Source organism: Piliocolobus tephrosceles, chromosome 1 (assembly GCF_002776525.5).
Source record: "Piliocolobus tephrosceles isolate RC106 chromosome 1, ASM277652v3, whole genome shotgun sequence".
Lineage (NCBI taxonomy): Eukaryota > Metazoa > Chordata > Mammalia > Primates > Cercopithecidae > Piliocolobus > Piliocolobus tephrosceles.
Window position 1 is genome coordinate 26,707,702 of NC_045434.1, and position 23,303 is coordinate 26,731,004.

Sequence of the window (23,303 nt, forward strand, 5' to 3'; positions counted from 1 at the left end):
GAGTTTATAAGAAACATTGCGTCTTTTTTTCTTTTTAAAGAAATTTACAGCTGTAGTTCAGCTGGAGCAGCTGAAGGAGAAAAAAATCAGCTTTCTGGGCTGCTCTCACAATCGATTTTCTGCCAATTAAAGGGCAAAACACATGCTGATGGGTTTTGAATTTTAAAATGTCTTCAGTTTTTTCATCTCTGAAGTGATTAGTAAAAACACCATTCAATTACTAATTTTGTAAGACAGTTGGGATTTTTCATTCACAGTTCAGTCAAGCAGAAACGAGTTCTGAACACGAGAACTCAAAAGCCAAATTTCCGTTTCTGCAGTAGACCCAGCCCAACACTGTGAAAACAAAGTGAGAACACAAGTTATGGGCCACATTATTAGCCAGATTCTCATTCTCTTCTACACTCTATGTCTTCTTTCAAAGTAGAACACTCCCTTTGATGTCACAAAGGCTCCACGAAAAGATAAGAGAAGTGGGAATATAAGCACACCTATATTAGGATAGAACAGCATTAAGGTGATAATATTACCCCTGGAAAGTCTATATGAATACAACATGCTTCAAAATTTGCAGGTGTCTTTACATTTATTATGGAGTTAGAGCCCCTAAAGTTCTATCAATACAGTGAAAATGCCACAGGCGAAAACCACCACTTAAAAGATAAGTGCGACACTTATTGAACATGTTAACTACACTGACATAGGCTAAAAACATATTGAAATTATACCAGAACATCCTTGATACATTTCCATAAAATTTTATGCTTATTAGAGGATATACTGCAGATATATACTCAGTATAAACAGATAGCCTTAGTTTAAACTTGAATTTGCACAGACCAATGTTTAAGGCTGTAACTATACTGATGATCTGTTTTATAATAGATTTGTCTATAGTCAAGATTTGAGATGAACAGATAAAAACCAACAGCTGTTAAGCAACAGTTAAGGGGAAAATATAACATAATTTATAGATTACAAAGATCAGTATGAAAACATTAAGTACAACAATCATTTCTGAGGTACAGTGGTTCACAGATAAATAATTTTTTATGTCCAACTATTTAATTTTAAAAGTATGAGAAACTAACATTGCAGATCTACCGGTAAGCTAAACACTCTGTTTTTAGAGATATACTCTTATATACAACCTTTTTGATGAATTTTCATTTTTTTTAGTATGTACAACTGCACATTTGGCCACACAGCTGATTTTTCAACATGTCTTTAATTATTTTATTATGTCCTCTGTAGAATTTCTATTACATCCAGAGAATACAAGTTATTTGCAATAAGCCCTAAAGAATACACATACTTGTGGTACAAATGATAAGGACCAACATAAAGCCCTTAACAATGACTGCTTTCTAGCCTGTATGTCCACATCATTGACTTAACATGCTTTTGCCAAATTTTACCATCTAGAAATGGAGACACCCTAGGCAATATTCACACACACATAGTATTGGAACCAGCTGGTGATAGAAGAATCTTAAGAAAAAAGGCTTCTTGATTTAATTGGGAAAACAGGAGGAAGCATAAATTTTACTGCCATTAATAACTTCAAGCAATCCTGATATGACTCTACTTCACCCTGACGGCGAGACATGTGCTTTCTGTTAAACTGTTTGCCACATCTGACCCCTATTGTTTGCTCACTTGATCAGGTAAGAAAATGTAGGTTTATTTATAGGATAAATGAGGCCTATTAAAATTGAGAAACAGTGTAGTAGTCTATGAGGAGTTGTGTTCGGAAACAGATGTGTGAAATTCCATAACAGTTTGGTAATAAACAGACCAACCAAACCAATTTATTTTTTAAAAAATCTACTTTAAGTTTCTTAAACTATCATAAAGGCAACCGAGTTTCAAAAAAATGGAAAACACTTCATTTTGCTTCGAAATCATTACTCTGACCACTTCCAGTTTTTAATAAGTCAGAAAAGGCAAAATGTTGCCTTCTTCACAAAATAAAGTTTTATTTTTTCATTCTTCATGATGCTGTTGGTAAATTAAAAATTAGATCATATTAATATAAAGTAAACAAGTGATTTAACATTGTGGAAAAATTTCAAAGGTGTTCAGAAGTTAACTTTGTCAATTTTCTTTTAAAGACATATGACAGAATGGTCAAAGGAAATAACCCTTAATTTTTATATGATCAAAGTTTAGAGTTCAACAGTATCTGCTCTGGTGATCTCCAACAATAAGGGAAATCAGACTTGTCTAAACCGGAAGAAATCAAACATTTATCACTTAACTCTTGACCTGGTCTGACTCCTTACATGCTGATGAAACCTTTCTACAGCCCTGTAAAATGCCCCAAACCCATATTACCTAAATGTAATCTAGACAAAAATGAATCAGGTGCCATTCTTACTCTCAAAATCAATTTTGGGTCTATTCACAGAATACAGAAACATTTATATCAATTTGGAACACCTTAGAAACTCTAATTTGTCTTCCAATGAAGACAATATGGTCTAACATTACTAAAAATTAGACCTTTTGAAATTATTCACATAAAATTGTGAAACAGGTCTGATGTGCTATTGAATTTAGGAGTCCCAATTTTCCTGTCATAACCAATAACATTAGTTTCTGCATAAGCCAGCCATGCAAACTGGCACAGACTTAAAACTAAGTTAGAAGAATCAAAATTTACACAGTTAGAACTCAGAATCAAAATTTAAATGATGGTTCAAACCTTCATACTAGTAGCTTTCAGTGCCATACATTTATCACTGACCAGGGTGGCTCTGTTGATTAAAAGATAACTTTAAGAACTATGTCGGAGTTAGTTAACTTTTTAAGTTAATTTGCATGTTTATAAATTATATATGAAAATGCTTAACATAAGTTAAGTACACCAGATGAATATTCATTGACTCAATTTATAGCTATTATAATTATTGTAAGTATAGAAAAACTTAGCAACATCTACGGGTAACACTACTAATTCCTCAGTTTTTAAGGATGAGAAACATTCTCATCTCTGCTTATAAATGAGCTAAGGAGGTATCCGAAGGCAGGGTAACTTTGTGATACTGGGTTCAAATTATATGGACTTCTGAATACGTTTAAAGAACAGTTTACTAACCTAGGATTAAGACTGTCATTTCATCTATTTGAACAGTGGTTCTCAAACTATCTGTGGTGGTGAGCCAGGTTTTTGATTTCTTCCCCTAACATTTTTATTAAATAATTTTATTATATTATTATTATTTTATTATAATATTTATTATATTATGTATTATATTATCTTATTAATAAAAATGAAATTAAACAAAAGATATATAAAATAGAAGATGCAAATTTTTATTATTACATTCAGCAGACAAAATCTTATTCAGTCAAATTGCTATATGTGTCTAAGTGCTTACTTTCAATTTTTGGACTTACTCATCATAGACCAGTAACAACTAATAACAAATAGACCAAGTATTGGTCCATGGATCACACTTTGAGTATCAGCGTATTAGAAGATTCCTGCCCTGAATTCACTGATACATGAGAAAGGTATAAAATATAAGTGAAATTAAGGTGCTATTTCAATGTTTAAAACAAACGCTCTATAACAAACCCTCTATAAGCAGGTCTAGAAATACTCAAAACTGTGAAGCACATTGTTTTCTGTCTCCCTGATCTCTCATTTGGCAACCATTAGCCCCCTCAAGTCTTTTCCTTCCTTTTCTTCCTCCTTATCATGACTAACATTTGTACACGACTTTCTAGTTATAAAATAAATACATGTTTATTCTCTCATCTAATTCTCAGAACAAACCTGTGAGATAGGACCTATTTTATATCCTAATTTTTTAAATAAGACAAAAGGTTTAGTGAAGATCAACTGATGACGTGCCTAAAGTCACTCAGGTAATAAATGGCAAAGGGAAGACTCAAGCTCAGTTCCTTTGATGTTCTTTCCTTTCATGTGTTCCTTTCATCCTTTCATCCATTCATCCCTCTAACCAGCCACCAAATATTTATTGAGAACATACAATGTGCTAGACATTGTTCTAGGTATTAGGAGTAAAGAAGTAAAGTAAAGAAGTGCCATGCTAATGGTGCTTCAATATGCTTCATCTGCCTCTTCTTACATATTAGCCGAGACTTGATGGAACTCCATACTGTCATGGAGCTTATGCTGATGGGGCCTGGAGGGTGAACGCGGGAGGTGGGTGGTGGTGCATAGGTAATAAACAAGATAATTATATGGAATTTATATTCATAATGATTAAGTACTATGGGGTAGCAGCTATATTTTGAAGATATAGCTGACTGGATTCCTAAGAGTTTGGATAAAGCACAGGAGGGAAAGAAAAGGGTTGAGGATAATTCCTCCAGTTTTGGTCCAGTTAACTAGAAAGATGAAGTTACCATTTACTGACATGAGAAAGACTGTGAAAATAGTAAATTGAGGTGCTATTAAGAGTACTGAGCTATTAAGAGTATTAAGAGTACTGAGTCCTAGAAAACCAATGGAAAAAGTTAAAGGAGGGAACTGTAACAAATACTGCTCATAGGTTGAGTAATATGAGTACTAGAAATTGACCACTGGCTTTGGCAATGTGCAGGTCACTGGAACTTGACCAGAGTAGTCTGATGGGTTGTTTGTGTGGGAGGTGAAGAGTGGGAGTGACAGCTTGATTGGAAAAGATTCAGTAGTGTGTAAAACAATGAGGGGAGGTGACTGAAAGAGGAGAGAGAACAGAAGGAAGTGGGGAGAGGGAGAGAGAGAGGGAGATGGGCAGATAGGGAAAGAAACAGAAAGAGACAGAGAATAGGGAGAGAGGGCATATTAATATATATGAAAGGGAAGAGGGAAAATGAAGACAGGAAATGAAGATAACTCTTTTGAGGAGAGTTGAAATGGGAAGAAAAGAAACAACATAACAACTAGAAGGTAAAAGAAGTGAAAGTGAAAAATAAATTTACAATTGCTGCAAAGAGAACATAACACCTAGGAATACAACTTACAAGGGATGTGAAGGACCTCTTCAAGGAGAACTATAAACCACTGCTCAAGGAAATAAGAGAGGGCACAAACAAATGGAAAAACATTCCATGCTCATGGATAGAAGAATCAATATTGTGAAAATGGTCATACTGCCCAAAGTAATTTATAGATTCAATGCTATCCCCATCAAGCTACCAACAATTTTCTTCACAGAATTAGAAAAAACTACATTAAATTTCATTTGGAACCAAAAAAAAGAGCCCATATAGTCAAGACAATCCTAAGCAAAAAGAACAAAGCTAGAAGCATCACACTACCTGACTTCAAACTATACTACAAGGCTACAGTAACCAAAACAGCATGGTACTGGTACCAAAACAGATACATAGACTAATGGAACAGAACAGAGGCCTCAGAAATCTGATATTTGACAAACCTGACAAAAACATGCAATGCAGAAAGGATTCCCTATTTAATAAATGGTGTTGAGAAAACTGGCCAGCCATATGCAGAAAACTAAAATTGGACCCCTTCCTTACACCTTATACAAATATTAACTAAAGATAAGATTAAAGACTTAAACATAAGACCTAAAACCATAAAAACCCTAGAAGAAAATCTAGGCAATACCATTCAGGACATAGACATGGGCAAAGACTTTATGACTAAAACACCAAAAGCAATGGCAACAAAAGCTGAAATTGACAAATGGGATCTAATTAAACTAAAGAGCTTCTGCACAGCAAAAGAAACTATCATCAGAGTGAACAGGCAACCTACAGAATGGGAGAAACTTTTCTCAATCTATCCATCTGACAGAGGGCTAATATCCAGAATCTACAAGGAACTTAAACAAATTTGCAAGAAAAAAGCAATCCCATCAAAAAGTGGGAGAAAGATATGAACAGACACTTCTCAAAAGAAGACATTTATGCAGCCAACAACATAAGAAAAAAAGCTCATCATCACTGGTCATTACAGAAATGCAAATCAAAACCACAATGAGATACCATCTCATGCCAGTTAGAATGATGATCATTAAAAAGTCAGGAAACAATAGATGCTGGAGAGGATGTGGAGAAATAGGAATGCTTTTACACTGTTAGTGGAAGTGTAAATTAGTTCAACCATTGTGGAAGACAGTGTGGACATTCCTCAAGGATCTAGAACCAGAAATACCATTTGACCCAGCAATCCCATTACTGCGTATACCCAAAGGATTATAAATCATGCTACTGTAAAGACACATGCCCACATATGTTTACTGCAGCACTATTCACAATAGCAAAGACATGGAACCAAACCAAATGCCCATCGATGATATACTGGATAAAGAAAATGTGGCACATATATACCATGGAATGGTATGCAGCCATAAAAAAGGATGAGATCATGTCCTTTGCAGGGACATGGAGGAAGCTGGAAAATATCATTCTCAGCAAACTAACACAGGAACATGTTCTCATTCATAAGTGGGAGTTGAACAATGAGAACACATGGACACAGGGAGGGGAATATCATACACCAGGACCTGTTGGGGGAGTGGGGGGAAATGGGAGGAGTAGCATTAGGAGAAATACCTAATGTAGATGGTGTGCTGATGGATGCAGCAAACCACCATGGCACATGTATACCTATGTAACAAACGTGCACGTTCTGCACATGTACCCCAGAACTTAAGGTATTATAAAATAAAATTTAGTTAACATTTTGAAAGCTGACATAAAAATTTGGAACATTACTCAATTTAAAATATACAATAATATCACTCACAACAGAAAAAAAAATATGAATAAACTAAAAAATTCAGAATTGTCCAAAAGAGTTCACCAGTGAAATGCCACTTTTATTATTATTATGATGTATGCACTCTGTAAAACACTGCCACCTGTCCCTATGTGATGTTTAACTTTTATCCAAGAATGAAGGCCCTTCCAAAGAACACATTTCAATTGCGTATTTATGCTCGCACTTGGGCTAAAACCATCCTCAAGCATATCAAACAATCCTCAGCTTATGAAATCTCTAAACCAAAGCAAATGAAAGGTGCAACAAAATGTGTGCATGATCCATCAGACAAAAAGCTAGGAAAATTTAACTTTTCAAGTTACTTTTGAAACACTATCAGTACATCCTCCAGGGTACTGAAGAATACACTATGACAAGGAATTTTCTTGCCATCCTCCAACCCAGTCTGACATAAGGAAGCACTTGAGACATATCAAGGTCAAATGGCTTAATAAGTTTTGACAAGAAAAAAATTTTTTTGAAGATCTGATTCTTGGATAAGCCAAAAAAATCTTTAAACACTTTTAAAAAGGTAACACTATAAAAATCTCAAAAAAGACTGTATCTAACAATTAAGTAAAGCCAAGTCTTGTAGGTCCAATTCAATTTGCAGATAATCACATTTGCTGAAACCAATGGCCATGATAGATCTCCCAGATGGTAGCATTAAGTTACCAGACATAAGAAACTATCTGTCAAAGTACAGGAATGATAGAACTGAAACGATTTACAACTGATACTGAACTAAGCAGAAATAAATTTAGTATCCTTATGAAATCTCAGGAAAATAACATACTAAAAAAATAAGAAATGAATAAATTTGGTAATATTTAAGAGAAGGAAAACAAAGGAATATTCAGATATAAGGTTTTCCATGAAATCAATTAAAATTTTAGATTTTCTGCACTCTTTGGAAAGATCAAAACTACTCAAATCAATTTCAGCATAAGACAGAAAATTTAAAATAATTATTTATAATATTCTTTACAAATCCCTTTTTGTGTCTCTGGTTTTAAAAGAAAAAACTAAATTTAAAATTCTTAAATGAAATGCTTTATGTGACAAAACAATATTAAAATAAGTTTTGGTTCTATTGAATTACAGTTTCCCTTAGAGCCTTACATGGAAAAAGGCCTGAGCTATAACACAATTTCCCTTTTTCCTTTAATTATTCAAATCACAAAACCTTAATTATATATATTTTTTCAGTTTATTTTCCAAGTAAACTTTGAGTAAAGTTATTCAGCCATTAACACCAATCTCACAACAGCAGGGGTCGCAATGTACTAGTTAAATGTTTCAGGAAAACTGAGAAGCAGATTAACTGTTCATATTGCATAGATTTATTAGAACATGAAAGATTCTGTACTCTAGTGAAAATAATCTATCATTAAATATAAAAAAAATTTTCTGTTGTGGGGATCCCCAAATTATAATAAAGAAAATCTACTTAAAAGCTGATAGCATTTCTAGTTGAAACAGCATAAAAATCACTTATGCTAAGTTCTACCATATGCATTAGCTCCACGGAGGTGCTTCTACACCTCTTAAAAATTAAGTAATTTCTATATATGTAATAGGTAATTCTTTAATTCAGTCAACTGGAACATATATTAAACATTGAGTTTATTTCCAAAGAAAAAAGCAAACTGACCGTTCATGTCTACTGCATATTTTCAAATTCTTTTCTCCACAGTGGAGAAAATGTACCCCAAATACTTTAAATATTTGATTTACAGAAGGTTTCTGCCGTTGAATTTCTTTAAATTTTAATTCCATGTAATCACTCCAGTTATTTACCAAAAAAAACTAAAATAATTTAGATTGTCTACTATTTAACACATTAAAAAATCAACTAAAAATAAAACTTAAAAAAATCCACCAGAAACAGTGATATTTCTGAAGGTTTGAAGAAAAACAAGTCTAACCACCTCCTCTAGTTCATTATTTTTCATCAAATCAACCAGGAAGATAAAATCAATGAGTACCTAATAACTAGCATAAAAAAGGGAATACAATAAAATACGAAGTGTCCATTGCACACAGAAAAGGTAAATACTCTTTTGTGAACATTTTTGTTTAATTACATATATTAAACAAATTTTTAAATATATATCAAAAATAATATGTAACATATATTGACATACACACGTGAATATACATGTATACAAACGTATACACATCACATACACATGTGAGGGTTGGGCTATACTGTAAAATATATATTTAAAAAATAATATACTTTTTTCACCTTAGGAAAAATATATTTTACTATGGATTGAGGTAAAGAATGTGTGAAAGTCAGTGCTCTAAATAAATTTTTCCTGTCCCTTTCAAATTCATGTCCTTTGTAACACAGTTTCCTTACTATATCTTTTGTATAAGCATTGTAGCCAAAGATCACATATGTTAAATGTATCTCTGAATTACTCAATTGAGAAGTTTAGCTTATTGTGTTAGGAGTTAATGATTTAATTGTCTACACATGTAACTTATATATTAACAAATGTAAAAATGACCATTCTAGTAATATCAGGAAATCAATTACACACTAAACGCAATTTCTTTGAACATAGCAGAGAAATACAATCCAGCAAAATCAGTTTCTTCAGAGTCAAAAGAAATGTTACAAGGTCCATGCAATAAAACTCAAGAACATTACTAGGAAGAGAACCCTTGGGGAACTCATTTGGAATTCATTTTTTTTTAAAATATACAATTCAAGTAAGTTCAGTTGTCAGTTTCCAAGACCTCAAGAGAACAGAAATAGATTATTATAGGAGAGAAAAATTGCTGCTACAGAAATGCTGCTGGTACAGAAGAAATGCGAAGTGACAGCTAAGGCCAGGGGAAAAACAGAAAAATTGTATATAAAAATGAAAAATACATGGCGTTCTGGGGCCATTTAGCAAGGGGAAATCCTTGGGCATGGTAAAAATATTTATGGCCCTGCATAATAAATTATCTTCAGACTTGCAAACTTGAATAAATGACAGTAAGAACAATAATAGCTACACACATATAGCCTTTGAACCTAGGGACTCTGGCTCCAAATCCCATGCTTTTAACCACTACACTATACGGCTTCTCACTAAAATTTAAAATTACATTCAAGATATTAAAGTAAATTTAAGAAAATACTTTAGAAAACAAAGATTTAATTGACTTTTAAAAGACCTTCTGCTATAAACTGAATGTCTCTGTTTACCCAAAATTCTTATGTTGAAAGATAATCTTGAATGTGATAACATTTGGGGCTGGGGCCTTTGAGAAGTGGTTATGTCTTGAAAGCAGAGCCATCATGTATGCGATTGGTGCCTGTGATAGTCTGTTGGCATGCTGCTAATACAGACATACCCAAGACTGGGTAATTTATAAAGAAATAAAGACTGGGGAGGCCTCACAATCATGACTGAAGGCAAATGAGGAGCAAGTCGCATCTTACATGGTGGCAGACAAGAAGAGCTTGTGTAGGGGAACTCCCATTTATAAAACCATCAGATATGGTGAGACTTATCAACCACCATGAGAATAGTATGCAGAAAATGCCCCTATGATTCAATTATCACCACCTGGCCCTGCCCTTGCACCGTGGGGATTACCACAATTCAAGGTGAGATTTGGTGGGGACACAGCCAAACCATATAGTGCCTTTAGAAAAGACACCTCAAAGAGCTCCATTTCCCCTTTTGCCATGTGAGGACATGGTGACAAGACAGCTGTCTATGAACCAGTAAGCAGGCCATCCCCAGATCCTGAATCTGTTGGCACCTTGATCTTGAACTTTACAGCTTTCAGAACTGTGAGTAATAAATTTCTGTTGTTTATAAGTCACCCAGTCTATTCCCTTATAGAAACCTGGACGACCTAAGATACCTGTGTATGAAATGATTAAATACCCTTAATAATATAAACCTGGAGAACTTATCAAAAAAGATCCTTTCTACATATCTAGTTTTTTGGGATCTATGTATTTTTATTTTGATGATAATTTCACATATTTGTAATTTTGTAATATTGCATTATCTCATTTAACTTTTCCCTAATAATATATACTATTATTATCTACATACTGGAGACAAGAAAACTGACATATAGTTTAGGTAATTGCACAATATTACATAATTGGTATCTGATGAAGCCAATATTCAAAGGCATATAGCCTGGGTCCACAATCCTAGCTTTAATCAATGTGCTCTGGGCTACCACAGTTGCCAGATTGACTACGTCCTGTAGGATTTGCTATGATGTGTCAGGATGTACTATTTAAGAGATTCTGGTACTCCTGAAAAACCCCAAAATAACTTTCAGGATCATTTTCTTGCTCACCAATGTTCTAGTTCTACTCATTCCAGGCATTTGTCCACTCCCTTGAAGTTAGGCATGGCCATGTGATTTGCTTTTAACAACAGAATGTAAGCAGTAAGAATTTGTCACTTCAAAGTGGAAAAGAAATGCACGCAATTCCCCATATCCCTGTTCCTTCACACTTCTCTCTTTCTGTTCCTGGCACTAGCATTCTAATAGTAATAGATTTTATGACTTCTTTTCCTATCATTACCCACATCCAAACAGTAACTATAACATACTCATTTCACCTATGACAAATCCTTCTGCCCTTTCCTTTTGCCTCATACTGGACATACTAAGTCTTCTCTAAATGAGGTTTTCTTTACTTCTTGTCTTGCCTACTACAACAGGCTAGTGATCTCATCTTCAGACTCTAATGTGAGTCCACCAAATAGAATACATCAGATTAATTTTCCTTTAGCAGATTTCTGACTATAACCTACCTAGCTCAAAAGTCTACAATGATTCCCACCATCAGTTTTAAGTATAAACTTCTTAGCAATGCTTTAAACTTCATAATACCACTAAAAAGCATAAATCCATTTTTCTAAATGTTATCTTTCACTTAGTCATATTCTATGCTCAAGTTGAAATGGCAACTTGTTCCTCCTACTGGCCTAGCTCTATCTATGCCTTAGGTAATGTTTACTGCTTTATCTTAATTACTTTCTACAGCCTCAATTCCTATTCTTTTATAAATATCACCCTGTGAAAATGACAAATTTTTCAATATCCATTTCAAATGAAACTTTATCTATAAAGTGTCAATATGGGAACATCATCTCTTTTGAATTCCAATATATCTGTAGGTTGAAAAACATTTCTCTATAGTGCTCAGCACTGTGCTTTGCCATGGTAGAGTATCAACATTTTACTGAATTAAATTGTACTGCATATTCAAGAGTAAAATGTTTTTAAAAAATTAACTAGTTTGTCAACAAAAATGTAACATGTTTGAGAAAAGTATTTGTACTCAGAGTAACGTAAGTCAGCAACATTTATAGAATGTCTACTTCATAACGAATGATGCTGTTGATTAGGAAAATAACAGTAGACAACATTTACAAAGAAAATACTATGTGTCAGGTACTTTGCAGGCAATTCCTCACTTGATCTTCAAAAACTCTAAGTTGAATCTAGTTATTATCCTCATTTAAGAGATGAGGAAACTGAGTCACAAAGAGTTTGCATAACTTGCCCAAGGTCACATGGTTAGATGTAAACAGTCACAATTCTAATAAAACAGTCTGACTCAGGAAACTGAGCTCCAAAAGAGATAAAACATTAATTTGTATATTGGGTATTATGTCTTATATCCCAAAATTTACTACTTGTTAACAAATTATGAAGTGGGTATCACATGAGTGATTTCTTAAAAATCTCTTTTAAATCACACATTTTATCATATGTTACAAGGCAATTATTTAATAAAAGTACATGACTAGACACTGAACAAACCAAATAGACTATGAATTCCTTCAGGTCAATGGGTGTAAATTGTTTATCTTCATACATTGGGAAGCTGACCTAATACGTGACACATAATTATGTCAGATTTATAATAAGGGAAAGGTCACATGAATTAAATTCAAGATCAATCAACTTTACTCTTAAAGTTTTCCTTATTTATCCTCAAATGTCTACAATGCTGTGGTTCTCCAAAACCAATTTTTGAAAGTGCTCCTTAATAGAGCAACTTCTAAAATGTATAATAACACTGTTGTGCAGTATTTGAATATATGGACAAAGCTGTAAAAAAGAATGAAACTGCAGTACTGAAACAAAGGAACAAAGAGTTAAGATATAAGTAACAATTTGCTTCTGGTTAAGAAAGGCAATGGCATTGCAGGTAGAGGAAAAAAGCAGATAAAACAGGTAGACAGGCACTTAGGCATAAAAGAGCTTGTTTAGCAAACTGCAAGTGTTTCAGTATGGTGATAGTGTAAAGTATATGCTGGGAACTGGCAGGAGCCCATAAAGATGGAAACTGAACAGTTTGTAAAGAGATTTAATGCCCTACTAAGAAAGTTAGCATTATGTTGACTGCACAATGTTAACTCTTCAACTCACCATCTTGCTGGCAGCTGAAACAAAATAACCTATAAACTGAATTCTCCAATACAGTACTTTCTAAGTCATGCTATACAAAATACCCTTTTTAGAGGCCGAGGTGGGAGGATCACTGGAGCCCAGGAGTTCAAGACCAGCCTGGGTGATATGGTGAGACTCTCTATTTAAAAAAAAAAAAAAAAAACCCTTTTAACTTAATAACAAAAAGTTTCCACAAATTAGCTCATTTTTAAGTAGTATTTTAAAAGTATAGCAGAATATAAGAACGTAAATGATACTTGCTTTTTTTTTTCTTAAGAAAAATTCTGAAGATAAAATATTTTTTTCCTTACTGCTTCCTTGCTTCCTTATTTTTCCTTGCATCATTACTTTCATTTTGGCTTAGTATGGATAAATGAAGTCAAAGGGTTAAAAGTAGCTACTTTATTTCATTTCATAGCACCATGGAAATCCTGGTACAGATCATTTTTTACTTATTCTGCTTATTTTTATTATTTAGTTTCCAATCAAAGAATACAGACAGAATGCTTTTTGTTCAGGAGGCTTTTCAACACAGAGCTCAATTTTCTAGTGATGTTGGAAATTCCAGGCAACACTGCCATTGATTTTTAAAAAGCATACCTAGGAGTGCAGTGAGCTTGGGAAGCAGTCCAACTTGTACCATCTTATTCCTCAGTCCTGTGTCAAAGGATAGGTTTAGTAAAAGTCGGAGGGTGATATTCAGCAGGTCTTCATGCTCACAAGGTATCATTTTTACCAGTTTTTCAACAATATCCATTTCCACCTAAGTAAAATAATAATACAAATACAGTGAAGTTCTGCTACAAAACAGGACAAAAATAATATAATTATTTTGTTTTTACCATAATGTATACCTATTTTATAATTATATGTTAATCTTATAGTCCATTTCAATCTGTAAACTTTGCTGAAATCAAACTTTTGAGGAGAAAATATATATGCTACACCATCCCCTCCTTCCTTCATTTAATTGCATCAACTGGAAGACAAATTACATTTGATCCTTGAAAACACTTTGCATTATTGAATACCACCTACTAAGTACCAGGCCCTATGCAAAAGATCTCATCTTGGTCTTCAAGGATTCCTCAGTATAAAAAGAGAGTAGGCTGGGCATGGTCGCTCACGCCTGTAATCCCAATACTTCGGGAGGCTAAGGCAGGTGGATCACGAGGTCAAGAGATTGAGGCCATCCTGGCCAGCATGGTGAAACCCTACCTCTACTAAAAGTACAAAAATTAGCTGGGCATGGTGGTACGCGCCTGTAGTCTCAGCTACTTGGGAGGCTAAGGCAAGAGAATCACCTGAACCCAGGAGACAGAGGTTGCAGTGAGCCGAGATCACCCCACTGCATTCCAGCCTGGTGGCACAGCGAGACTCCGTCTCAAAAAAAAAAAAAGTAGACAAATAGAATGAATAATGAAAATACAGTATGATAAAAACCGAATGAACAAAATGCTCTGAAAACAGCACGGACAGAACTACTAACTCACCTGGAAGAACAGACAACTTCAAATTGGGAACAAAGTTAAAAAAAAAAATAAGAATTTGTTCTCTGGTTCAGAAAGGCAATGGCAATACAAGTTGAGGGAAAAGTCAGTGGATCGGCATTTAGGAATAAAAGAGCTTGTTAGGGAATTGCAAGTGATTTAGTATAATCATAGAATAAAGTACATGTTGGAGATTGGCAGAAGGCTATAAGACAGATCTACACAAAATCATAAAAGCTTTTAATGCTGTACTAAGAAGATTAACATTATTACACAGGCAGTAAAGTGTCCTGAAAGATTTTAAGTCCAGGGGGTGATGTGGTCAGATTTGTTCCTAGACTAGGAATACTCCTAAAATCCAAAGTCCTAGACACTAACCAAGCAGCAACTTGTAAAAGGCCTATTTATAAACAGCAGTATCAGAGTCCTTTTCGGTACGGTCAATAAGGTAGATTATTTTCTGTTAACTGAAAAATGGAAAAAGAAGTTTAGGATAATGAAGGCAAAAAATTATTTTAATTTTGACATTTAATTTGAGATGGTATTCAGTGAATATTTAAAAATCATATAAAACTCAGGAAAGAAACTAGACTAAAAGTAATAGTTGAAACTTTGGCTAGTGGGCCTATCTGGCCTGTTATCTTTACATTCAACCTATGAGCTAAGAATGGCTTTTGGTTTTTAACAATTTTAAATGGCTGAAAAAGAAAATCAAATGAAGAATGATATTTCATGACATACAATAATCATATGAAATTCCAATTTCAGTTTTGATAAATAAATATTTACTGGAACAGAGCCATGCTCATTTGTTTATCGACTGTCAATGGCTGCTTTCACGCAACAACTAGAGCAGAGTTAGTAGTTGCAAGAGAGATCATAAGGCCTGTAAAACCCACAATATTGACTATCTGACCCTTTATAGAAAAAGTTTGCCGATCCCAGCTCTAGAAGATCATAAAATTGCATTAAGAGAACTTACTTTATAGTCACAGAGGACAGAACTTATTTAGTAAAAGAAGCCCCGCATTCAGATTTTTTAAGGTAGTAATCAGAAAACTTTGGTTGTAAAAACATCTCTTTTAGTTATAAAGCAATGGCAAAAAAGAAAGAAATTTGAAAAAGTATGATTTTTTAATCAAAGGATTTATAATTAATTGTGCTCTACTTTTTATTTTATTGGAGATCTAAAATATTTATTTACACTACCCATTTCACATCTGTGTTGCAATCTTTCACTGACCTCATAAAAATCACATTAATAACTGAGCCCTTGATACACTTCTTTCCTTTCACTCCATGCCAAGGAATAAACACAATTTTTTAAAAATTGCTAAAGTGATAAATTAACACCTGATTTTTCCTTCAGACTTCTATCTACACTCCACAGCCACACTGTAGTCCTACCCTGGAGCTATTCATTATAGGGTATAATTCTATCACCAAAGACTTTCAAAAATCAAACACAAAATAAAAGTTGCTTCTTTGAAAATACCAAAACAATTGAAAAACCACTAATCTAGAAAAAAAAGATCGATATCTGAAATAAAACAGAGAAAATCACTTCAGCCTTTCAGACAAAGAGATAAAAAGGAAACAGTACCCAAAATTTTATGCCCATACATCTGATAATATATAAATGAAATAAATTCCCTGAAAGACAAACTACTGAGCTACCACTCAAGAAGAAATAACCTAAACAGTCTTATATTTATTAAACCAATTTACAGAAAGAAAATCCCAGGCCTATGACTTTTTACTGGTGAAGTCTATTAAACATTTATATAGAAATAATACCAATTCTACACAAACCCTCCCAGAAAAATTAAAGAAGAAAGGATGCTTCCCAACTCATTATATGAGGACACAGTTACTCTAATAATAAAACCAGACCAAGACATTAGGAGAAAAGAAAACAATAGAATAATGCCTCATAAACATAAAAATTCTCAAAAATAATTAGCCAATAAAACTTAGCAATATATATAAACGAGCAATATATCACAACCAAGTAATGTTTACACCCTAAATACAAGACTGGTAAACCTTCAAAAGCCAATCAATGTAACTCACTATATCAACAGTCTAAAGAGAAAAACCCATATGATTATCTGAGTAATAGATACAGGGAGGCATTTCACAAAATTTAACATCCATTCATGATAAAAAGTCTCAGGAAGCAAGAAATAGAAGAACTTCCTTAAACTGATAGCAAGTATCTAAAAAACCCTACTGTTAACATCATGCTTAAGAGTGAAAGACATTGCTTTCCTCATAAGATTAGTAACAAGGCAAGGGTAGCTGCTCACACAATTCCTCCTCAACATCAAACAAGAGGGCATACCCAGTGCAGTTTAAGGCAAGAAAAAGAAATAGAAATCATACAGATTACAAAGGAAGAAACAAAACTTTCTATTTGCAGATAACACAATTATCCACTTAGAAAATCTCCAAAATCTGTGAGTCAGTACAACTAAAAAGTGAGTTTAGAAAGTCACAGGACATAAAGTCAATAAGCAAAATCAATTATATTTCTATATACTATCAACCAAAACCAGGAAATGGGTAATTTTTTAAAACTATCATTTATAATGGTAAAATACTTAAGTATAAATCTAAAAAAATACATGCAAAAGATGTATGCTAAACTATAAATGATGGAAGAAATCAAAAAAGACCCAAATAAATAGAAACCTATACCATATTTATGGATTGGAAAAATCCAATATGGTCAATATATTGATCCCCTCAACAGATTCAATGCAATCCCAATGATTTTAAAATGTACATGGAAAAATACAGAATAGAATAACTCTGAAAAAGAGTAACAACATTGGTAGCCTCTTACTGCCTGATTTCAGTACTTACTATGAGGCTACAGTAATCAAGAGAAAGAGGTATTGATGAAAGTACAGACACTTAGATTAATGGAACAGAAAACAGAGTCTAGAAATAGAAGCAAACATATAAACATATATGGCCAAATTTTCTTTTTTCTTTTTTTCTTTTTTTTTTTTTTTTGAGACGGAGTCTCACTCTGTCGCCCAGGCTGGAGTGCAGTGGTGCGATCTCGGCTCACTGCAAACTCTGCCTCCTGGGTTCACGCCATTCTCCTGCCTCAGCCTCCCGAGTAGCTGGGATTACAGGCGCCCGCCACCACACCCGGCTGATTTTTTGTATTTTTTAGTAGAGATGGGGTTTCACCGTGTTAGTCAGGATGGTCTGGATCTCCTGACGTCGTGATCCATGGAAAGGCAATTTCAATGGATAAAAGCATCTTTTCAACAAATAGTCCTGGAACAACTAGATAACCATATTAAAAAACATAAATCTTGGTCCATATCATGCACCATATACAAAATTAACTCAAAATGGATGTATCATAGACTAAAACGACAATGACAAAAACCTCTATAAAACTTGAAGGAAACACAGGAAAAAATCTTTGTCAACTTGGGTTAGACAAAGATTTCTTAAATATGACACCCATATACAGTCCACTACATTTTTTTTATATGCTGACTTCACAAAAATTAAAACCTTCTGCTTTTCATATGAGAATGAAAAGAAGCCACAGAAAAAATGCTTGCAAAACATATAACTGATAAACAACTTGTATCCAAATACAGAAAGAATTCTCAAAAGTGAGCAATAAGAAAATTAAGCAAACTAGGCAACATATATCCTCTCTGTTGTTCCTCTGAAAAACTGTCTAAAAGCAAGGCTGGTATTAGTTCACATCAAGAGTAAAATAAACACTTGATTTAAATAAATAATACTACCTCACAAATAGCTCAACCATCTCCTTATTCCTTTTATAAATAAAACTGCCACAAGCTTCAATTGTCACTAATTATATCAGGTGGTATTTTCCTTTTGAAAAAGCAACAGTGTATACATACACTGGTTGTTACAGCAAAACTTAATTAAAAAAACTTGCAGAGTTTGTTATTAATTTTTTTTTTTTTTTTGATGGGGTCTTACTCTGTCACCTAGGCTTACTCTGTCACCTAGGCTGCAGTGCAACGGCATGACCTCCACTCACAGCAACCTCCACCTCCTGGGTTCAAGCAATTCTCCTGCCTCAGACTCCTGAGTAGCTGGTATTACAGGTGTGTGCCACTGCACCTGGCTAGTTTTTGCATTTTTAGTAGAGATGGCGTTTCACCATATTGGCCAGGCTGGTCTTGAACTGCTGACTTCAACTGATCCACCTGCCTTGGGCTCCCAAAGTGCTGGGATTACAGGTGTGAGCCACCATGCCCAGCCGGTTATTAATTTGTATTTCTATTGCACAGAATAGAATGTGAAATATGTGCCATTAGACAATCAGATGTTTAAACACTAGACTAGCATTTAACACAGCCTTCTAGTCATGTCTTTTTGGTTGATAAAAACCCAATCCTGAGAGCTAAATTTAATAACTACCTCAATATGCAATGCTCTCAGGTCTATTTCTTTCTTTTCTTTCTTTCTTTGTTTTTTTTTTTTTTTTGAGACAGAGTCTTGCTCTGTCTCCCAGGCTGGAGTGCAGTGACATGATCTCAGTTCACTGCAACCTCCGCCTCCTGGGTTCAAGTGATTCTCCTGCCTCAGCCTCCCAAAAAGCTGGGATGGCCGACGTGTACCACCACGTCCAGCTAATTTTTGTATTTTTAGTAGAGATGGGGTTTCACCATGTTGGCCAGGCTGGTCTCGAACTCCTGACCTCAGATGATCCACATGCCTTGGCCTCCCAAAGTGCTGGGATTACAGGCATTAGTCATCCTGCCCGGCCCTCCTCAAGTCTCTTTCTACAACACAGAACTTATAATTAGTATTTTTATTAAACAGTCTATGTAAAGTGAGGGTTTACCAATAATCTATCAGCAAGTTTGTTTCAGCCTTTAATTGTACCTTTCTCAGTGTTTCTGGAAACTAACATTTAAAAACTGCTTATTGTTAATCTTACTAAAAATGTCTTAAAAAAGAAAAAAAGACCTAAACTATTTTTCCCAGGAGGCAAAGAAGAGTAGGAAGTTCAGTATCTAGAGATCTGCTTTCTCAAGCAAATAAATGTCTTTGGTCCTCGCCTACTTCATCTGTGAAACTGGAAGGCTAGATTCACTAAATCTGGCCTTGGATTTAAGGTCCAGCCAAATTCTAAAAATCTTGATTCTACAGATGTCCTTAAATAAAGTGTATTTCTTCCACAACAAAAGGTACAATCCATATCATCTACAGTAAAAATCTGGCTAATCAAATACTTCTCTTGATCTTATAAGAATAACAAATTTTTCGGAACCTCAGTTTTTCCTTCTCAATAAAAAATGAGGTTTAATGAGACAATTTATATCATATATTCTAATTCTATGATCTTCCCAGAAAATAACTTTTAATAATAGTCAAGATCTTTTTGATAGAATAAACACATAACTGTATTAGTTAAATCTAACTCTAATACATATATAATAGATACATGCTGATACAAATCAATTTGAATTTTGAAAACTTACTAAAAGTGAACTTAATTTGATCACATAAATAGAAGAACATACTTCAATTTATAGCAAGAGGAAGTAATTATTTAGCCATACTCTAACTACTCAGGACTGTTTATATACTACCATGTTATCACATTCTTCTTAGATATAAGTGAAAACAAAAAATGTGTTTGATTACTCTAAGAATAGTCAATCCCAAAATAATGTCAGGCACATCATGAACATAAATAATACATACTGATAATGAAAATGACAGATACTAAACATATATGGGGAAAATAAAATTTCATATATTCAATAATTATAATTCAAGGTACTTATTAAATCTGATAAATAAGTCTCAGGTTTTCAAAGGGCCTGCCATATCATTCACTATAGTATTAGCTACTTCCTAGTTCATTCGATTTTAAAATAAAATAGAGTAGGCAGACATACTATATATTTAGACTATCTAAAGGAGAAGCCACTTTTGCCAGTAATACACAGCCACATAATGATATATAGTTCTAAAAATTATCCTCAATGGAGTTAAGGTCAATGATCCAATAATTTCATTTATAGGAACCTGCTCCAAGAAAATAAGCAGAAATATAGACAAATATGTATGTACAAATATGCGCAGTGAAGAATTATTTGTAATAGATAAAATTGTAAACAACTCAGTTATCTGAAAACAAGGTAGGTTAATATATGATCTATTGACTATATTATTGTACATAACAAAGACTTTTTAACGACATGGTAAAAAGCAGATGGGAATTTGTATTTTATCTTTATATATTTCTATACTATGTATATTATACACAGGTGAAAATGATATATGCTCAACTTGTATTTCCCAAAGATCATTGCATCAACACAGTAAAAGATGGCAAATGAGAGCCTAGTATAATTCAATCAAGAAATAAAGAAGGTATGAACAAAGAGGGTATTAATTAATAAAGAGGGAATTAATACAATGGCACTAGTAATGAAAGGAAGAAATACTACAGTTTCAAGAGATTTTTAAAAAGCCGAATCAACAGGTTGTGGCTGCCAAGTAGAACAGCAGGTAAAAAGAAGAACTGTAGGTAACAAAGTGGAAGTATGGGTAACAATGAAGAGATCTGGCTAAATTTTAATTCCACAAACTGAAGTCGGAGATGCAGAAGGCAAAACAGCTTACAGTAAAATAACAAGATCAGGTGACTCTGAAATAAAATTTTAAATTTAAACAAACTTTCTATATATTATGTTTAATATGGTAAGATCCATTCTATATATTAGAAATGATTTTTCTTCAGAAAGCTTCAATCATCTGGAATATTGACTAATATGGAATACATTTCTTAATGAAGCAATATCAGTGAGTTATTGCTATTATAAAATCTTTATTCAGAATTATCTCAGTAGGTGAATAAAGTGTTTAATTTTTATCAAAATATTTTAATTTGAAAATGGCAAACATGAAATATTTCAAGAAAAAGCTTTGTAAGTTACCATATCATTTTTATTCTCCATAAAAATGCTGAGTTTCTTCAAGAATGACACAACTAGAATTAGCAGCTCAAAATTGTCTCGATCAAGGGCCTTCACCAACATGTGAACTATGTTCTTGTTCCTCATTTTCAGTTCGGTACGAGTATCCTCAGCAAGATTCAGAAGCAAATAAAGAGCAACTAGAAAAATAAAATATACGAGAGTTAAAGAATTAGTAAACTGAATCAACAATTTAGAAAATCATTTGTACTCACCAAGGCAACAGAGATAGCCCTAAAACGTTAATATATTATTTTGAAAATTTTAACTGGTTAGTAATTGGTTAATTAAAAACCATTTATTGTTACTGAATGGGATATGTGTGTGTGTGTGTGTGTGTGTGTGTGTTATTTAAAACAAAACATATATATAAAAAATAATGCATACAATGTTGAGGACGACACAATAACCAAAATAAAACAACGATTCCTGTCCTCTTGGAGCTTAGAGTGTAATAGAAATCAAATGGCAACTAAAGGTAGATAAGTCAGGAAAAAATAACGCAGACGGGGAAAATAGTTTTTATACATATAGAAAACAAGATAACATATTATAAAACTTTAACAACTAAAGTCTGCTGTGTTAAAAAATGCAATAATCCAAAATATACATTATAGCTACAGCTAAATTTGAGCCTACTAAAATCGACTTTTCATATGCAAACTGATTTTCTGTTAGTCACGGTAAGACCTTATGAAATTCAGTAATACAATTATTGCACTAGACAGAGTTGAAGTCACTGTTTGCTAGTTTTAAGTAAAATTTCTTTTAGATTTATATAATAAAAATGCTTAGGTTCTCAAAGGAAACTTATTCTCTTTTTATAGTGAAAACGATATTAACAGGTAATGTTTTCCATTTTTCCTTGATTGACAGGGAGCTTCAGAGTTCAATTTCTGTAAGAATTATATAGGCTTTTATGTTCAATACAGTCTTTCTGCTCTCTTGTGGCCTCACTGTTTTAGTGTTTCACTTCATGTATTCTTGCCAGCTACCTCTAAATGCTTATGAAAAGAAGAAATACATGCATATGCATATACATAAGTAGATAAACATAAAATTTATTTATTTAACAAATATTAGAGATGGAGGGTGGAAGGCCAAAAGTACCTATTGTATGCCAGGCCTGTTGATGTATAAAGCGTATTTAAATTCTAAAACAGTTTTATGAGGAAAGAAGTATTATAAAAATTTCACAGATGGGAAACCCCTGATTCAAAGAAATTAAATAACTTTCCCTACCATACAGCTAGAAAGTGGTAGTGCTAAATTGAAATTCAAGCCGATCAGATCCAAAGCTCACATATTTACACTATTACATTATGCTGACTTTTTATACGAGGCACTGTCAAAAGGTTTTAGAATTACATTGAAAAAACAAACACGCTTCTCTTTACAGCCAAGATAGATGTAGTAGGTTGAATATTGTCCTCCGAAAATTTATGTTCACCCAAAACCTCAGGATGTGTCTTATTTGGAAATAGGGTCTTTGCAGATGTAACTGGTTATGGTGAGGTAATAATGGATTAGGGTAGACCGTGAATCCAATGAGTGGTGTCTTAAGAAGAGAAGGAGATGACATAACAGAGACCGATAGATTGGGAAGAAGGCTATATGAAGACA

At 33.6% G+C, this 23,303-nt stretch overlaps 1 protein-coding gene across 1 annotated transcript in view; it reads right to left on the bottom strand.

Annotated features, from left to right (window-relative positions):
• Positions 1-13,658: 13,658 nt before the first annotated feature.
• KIFAP3 (kinesin associated protein 3) overlaps positions 13,659-23,303 on the bottom strand; it is a 54,943-nt gene continuing 45,298 nt past the window's right edge. Inside the window, exons 9-10 of the mRNA XM_026448412.2 lie at positions 21,642-21,820; positions 13,659-13,952 (exon numbers count right to left, since the gene is read on the bottom strand). Coding sequence (XP_026304197.1) covers positions 13,728-13,952; positions 21,642-21,820 — 404 coding nt within the window. The 3' untranslated portion in view covers positions 13,659-13,727. The remainder of the gene's footprint in view (positions 13,953-21,641; positions 21,821-23,303) is intronic.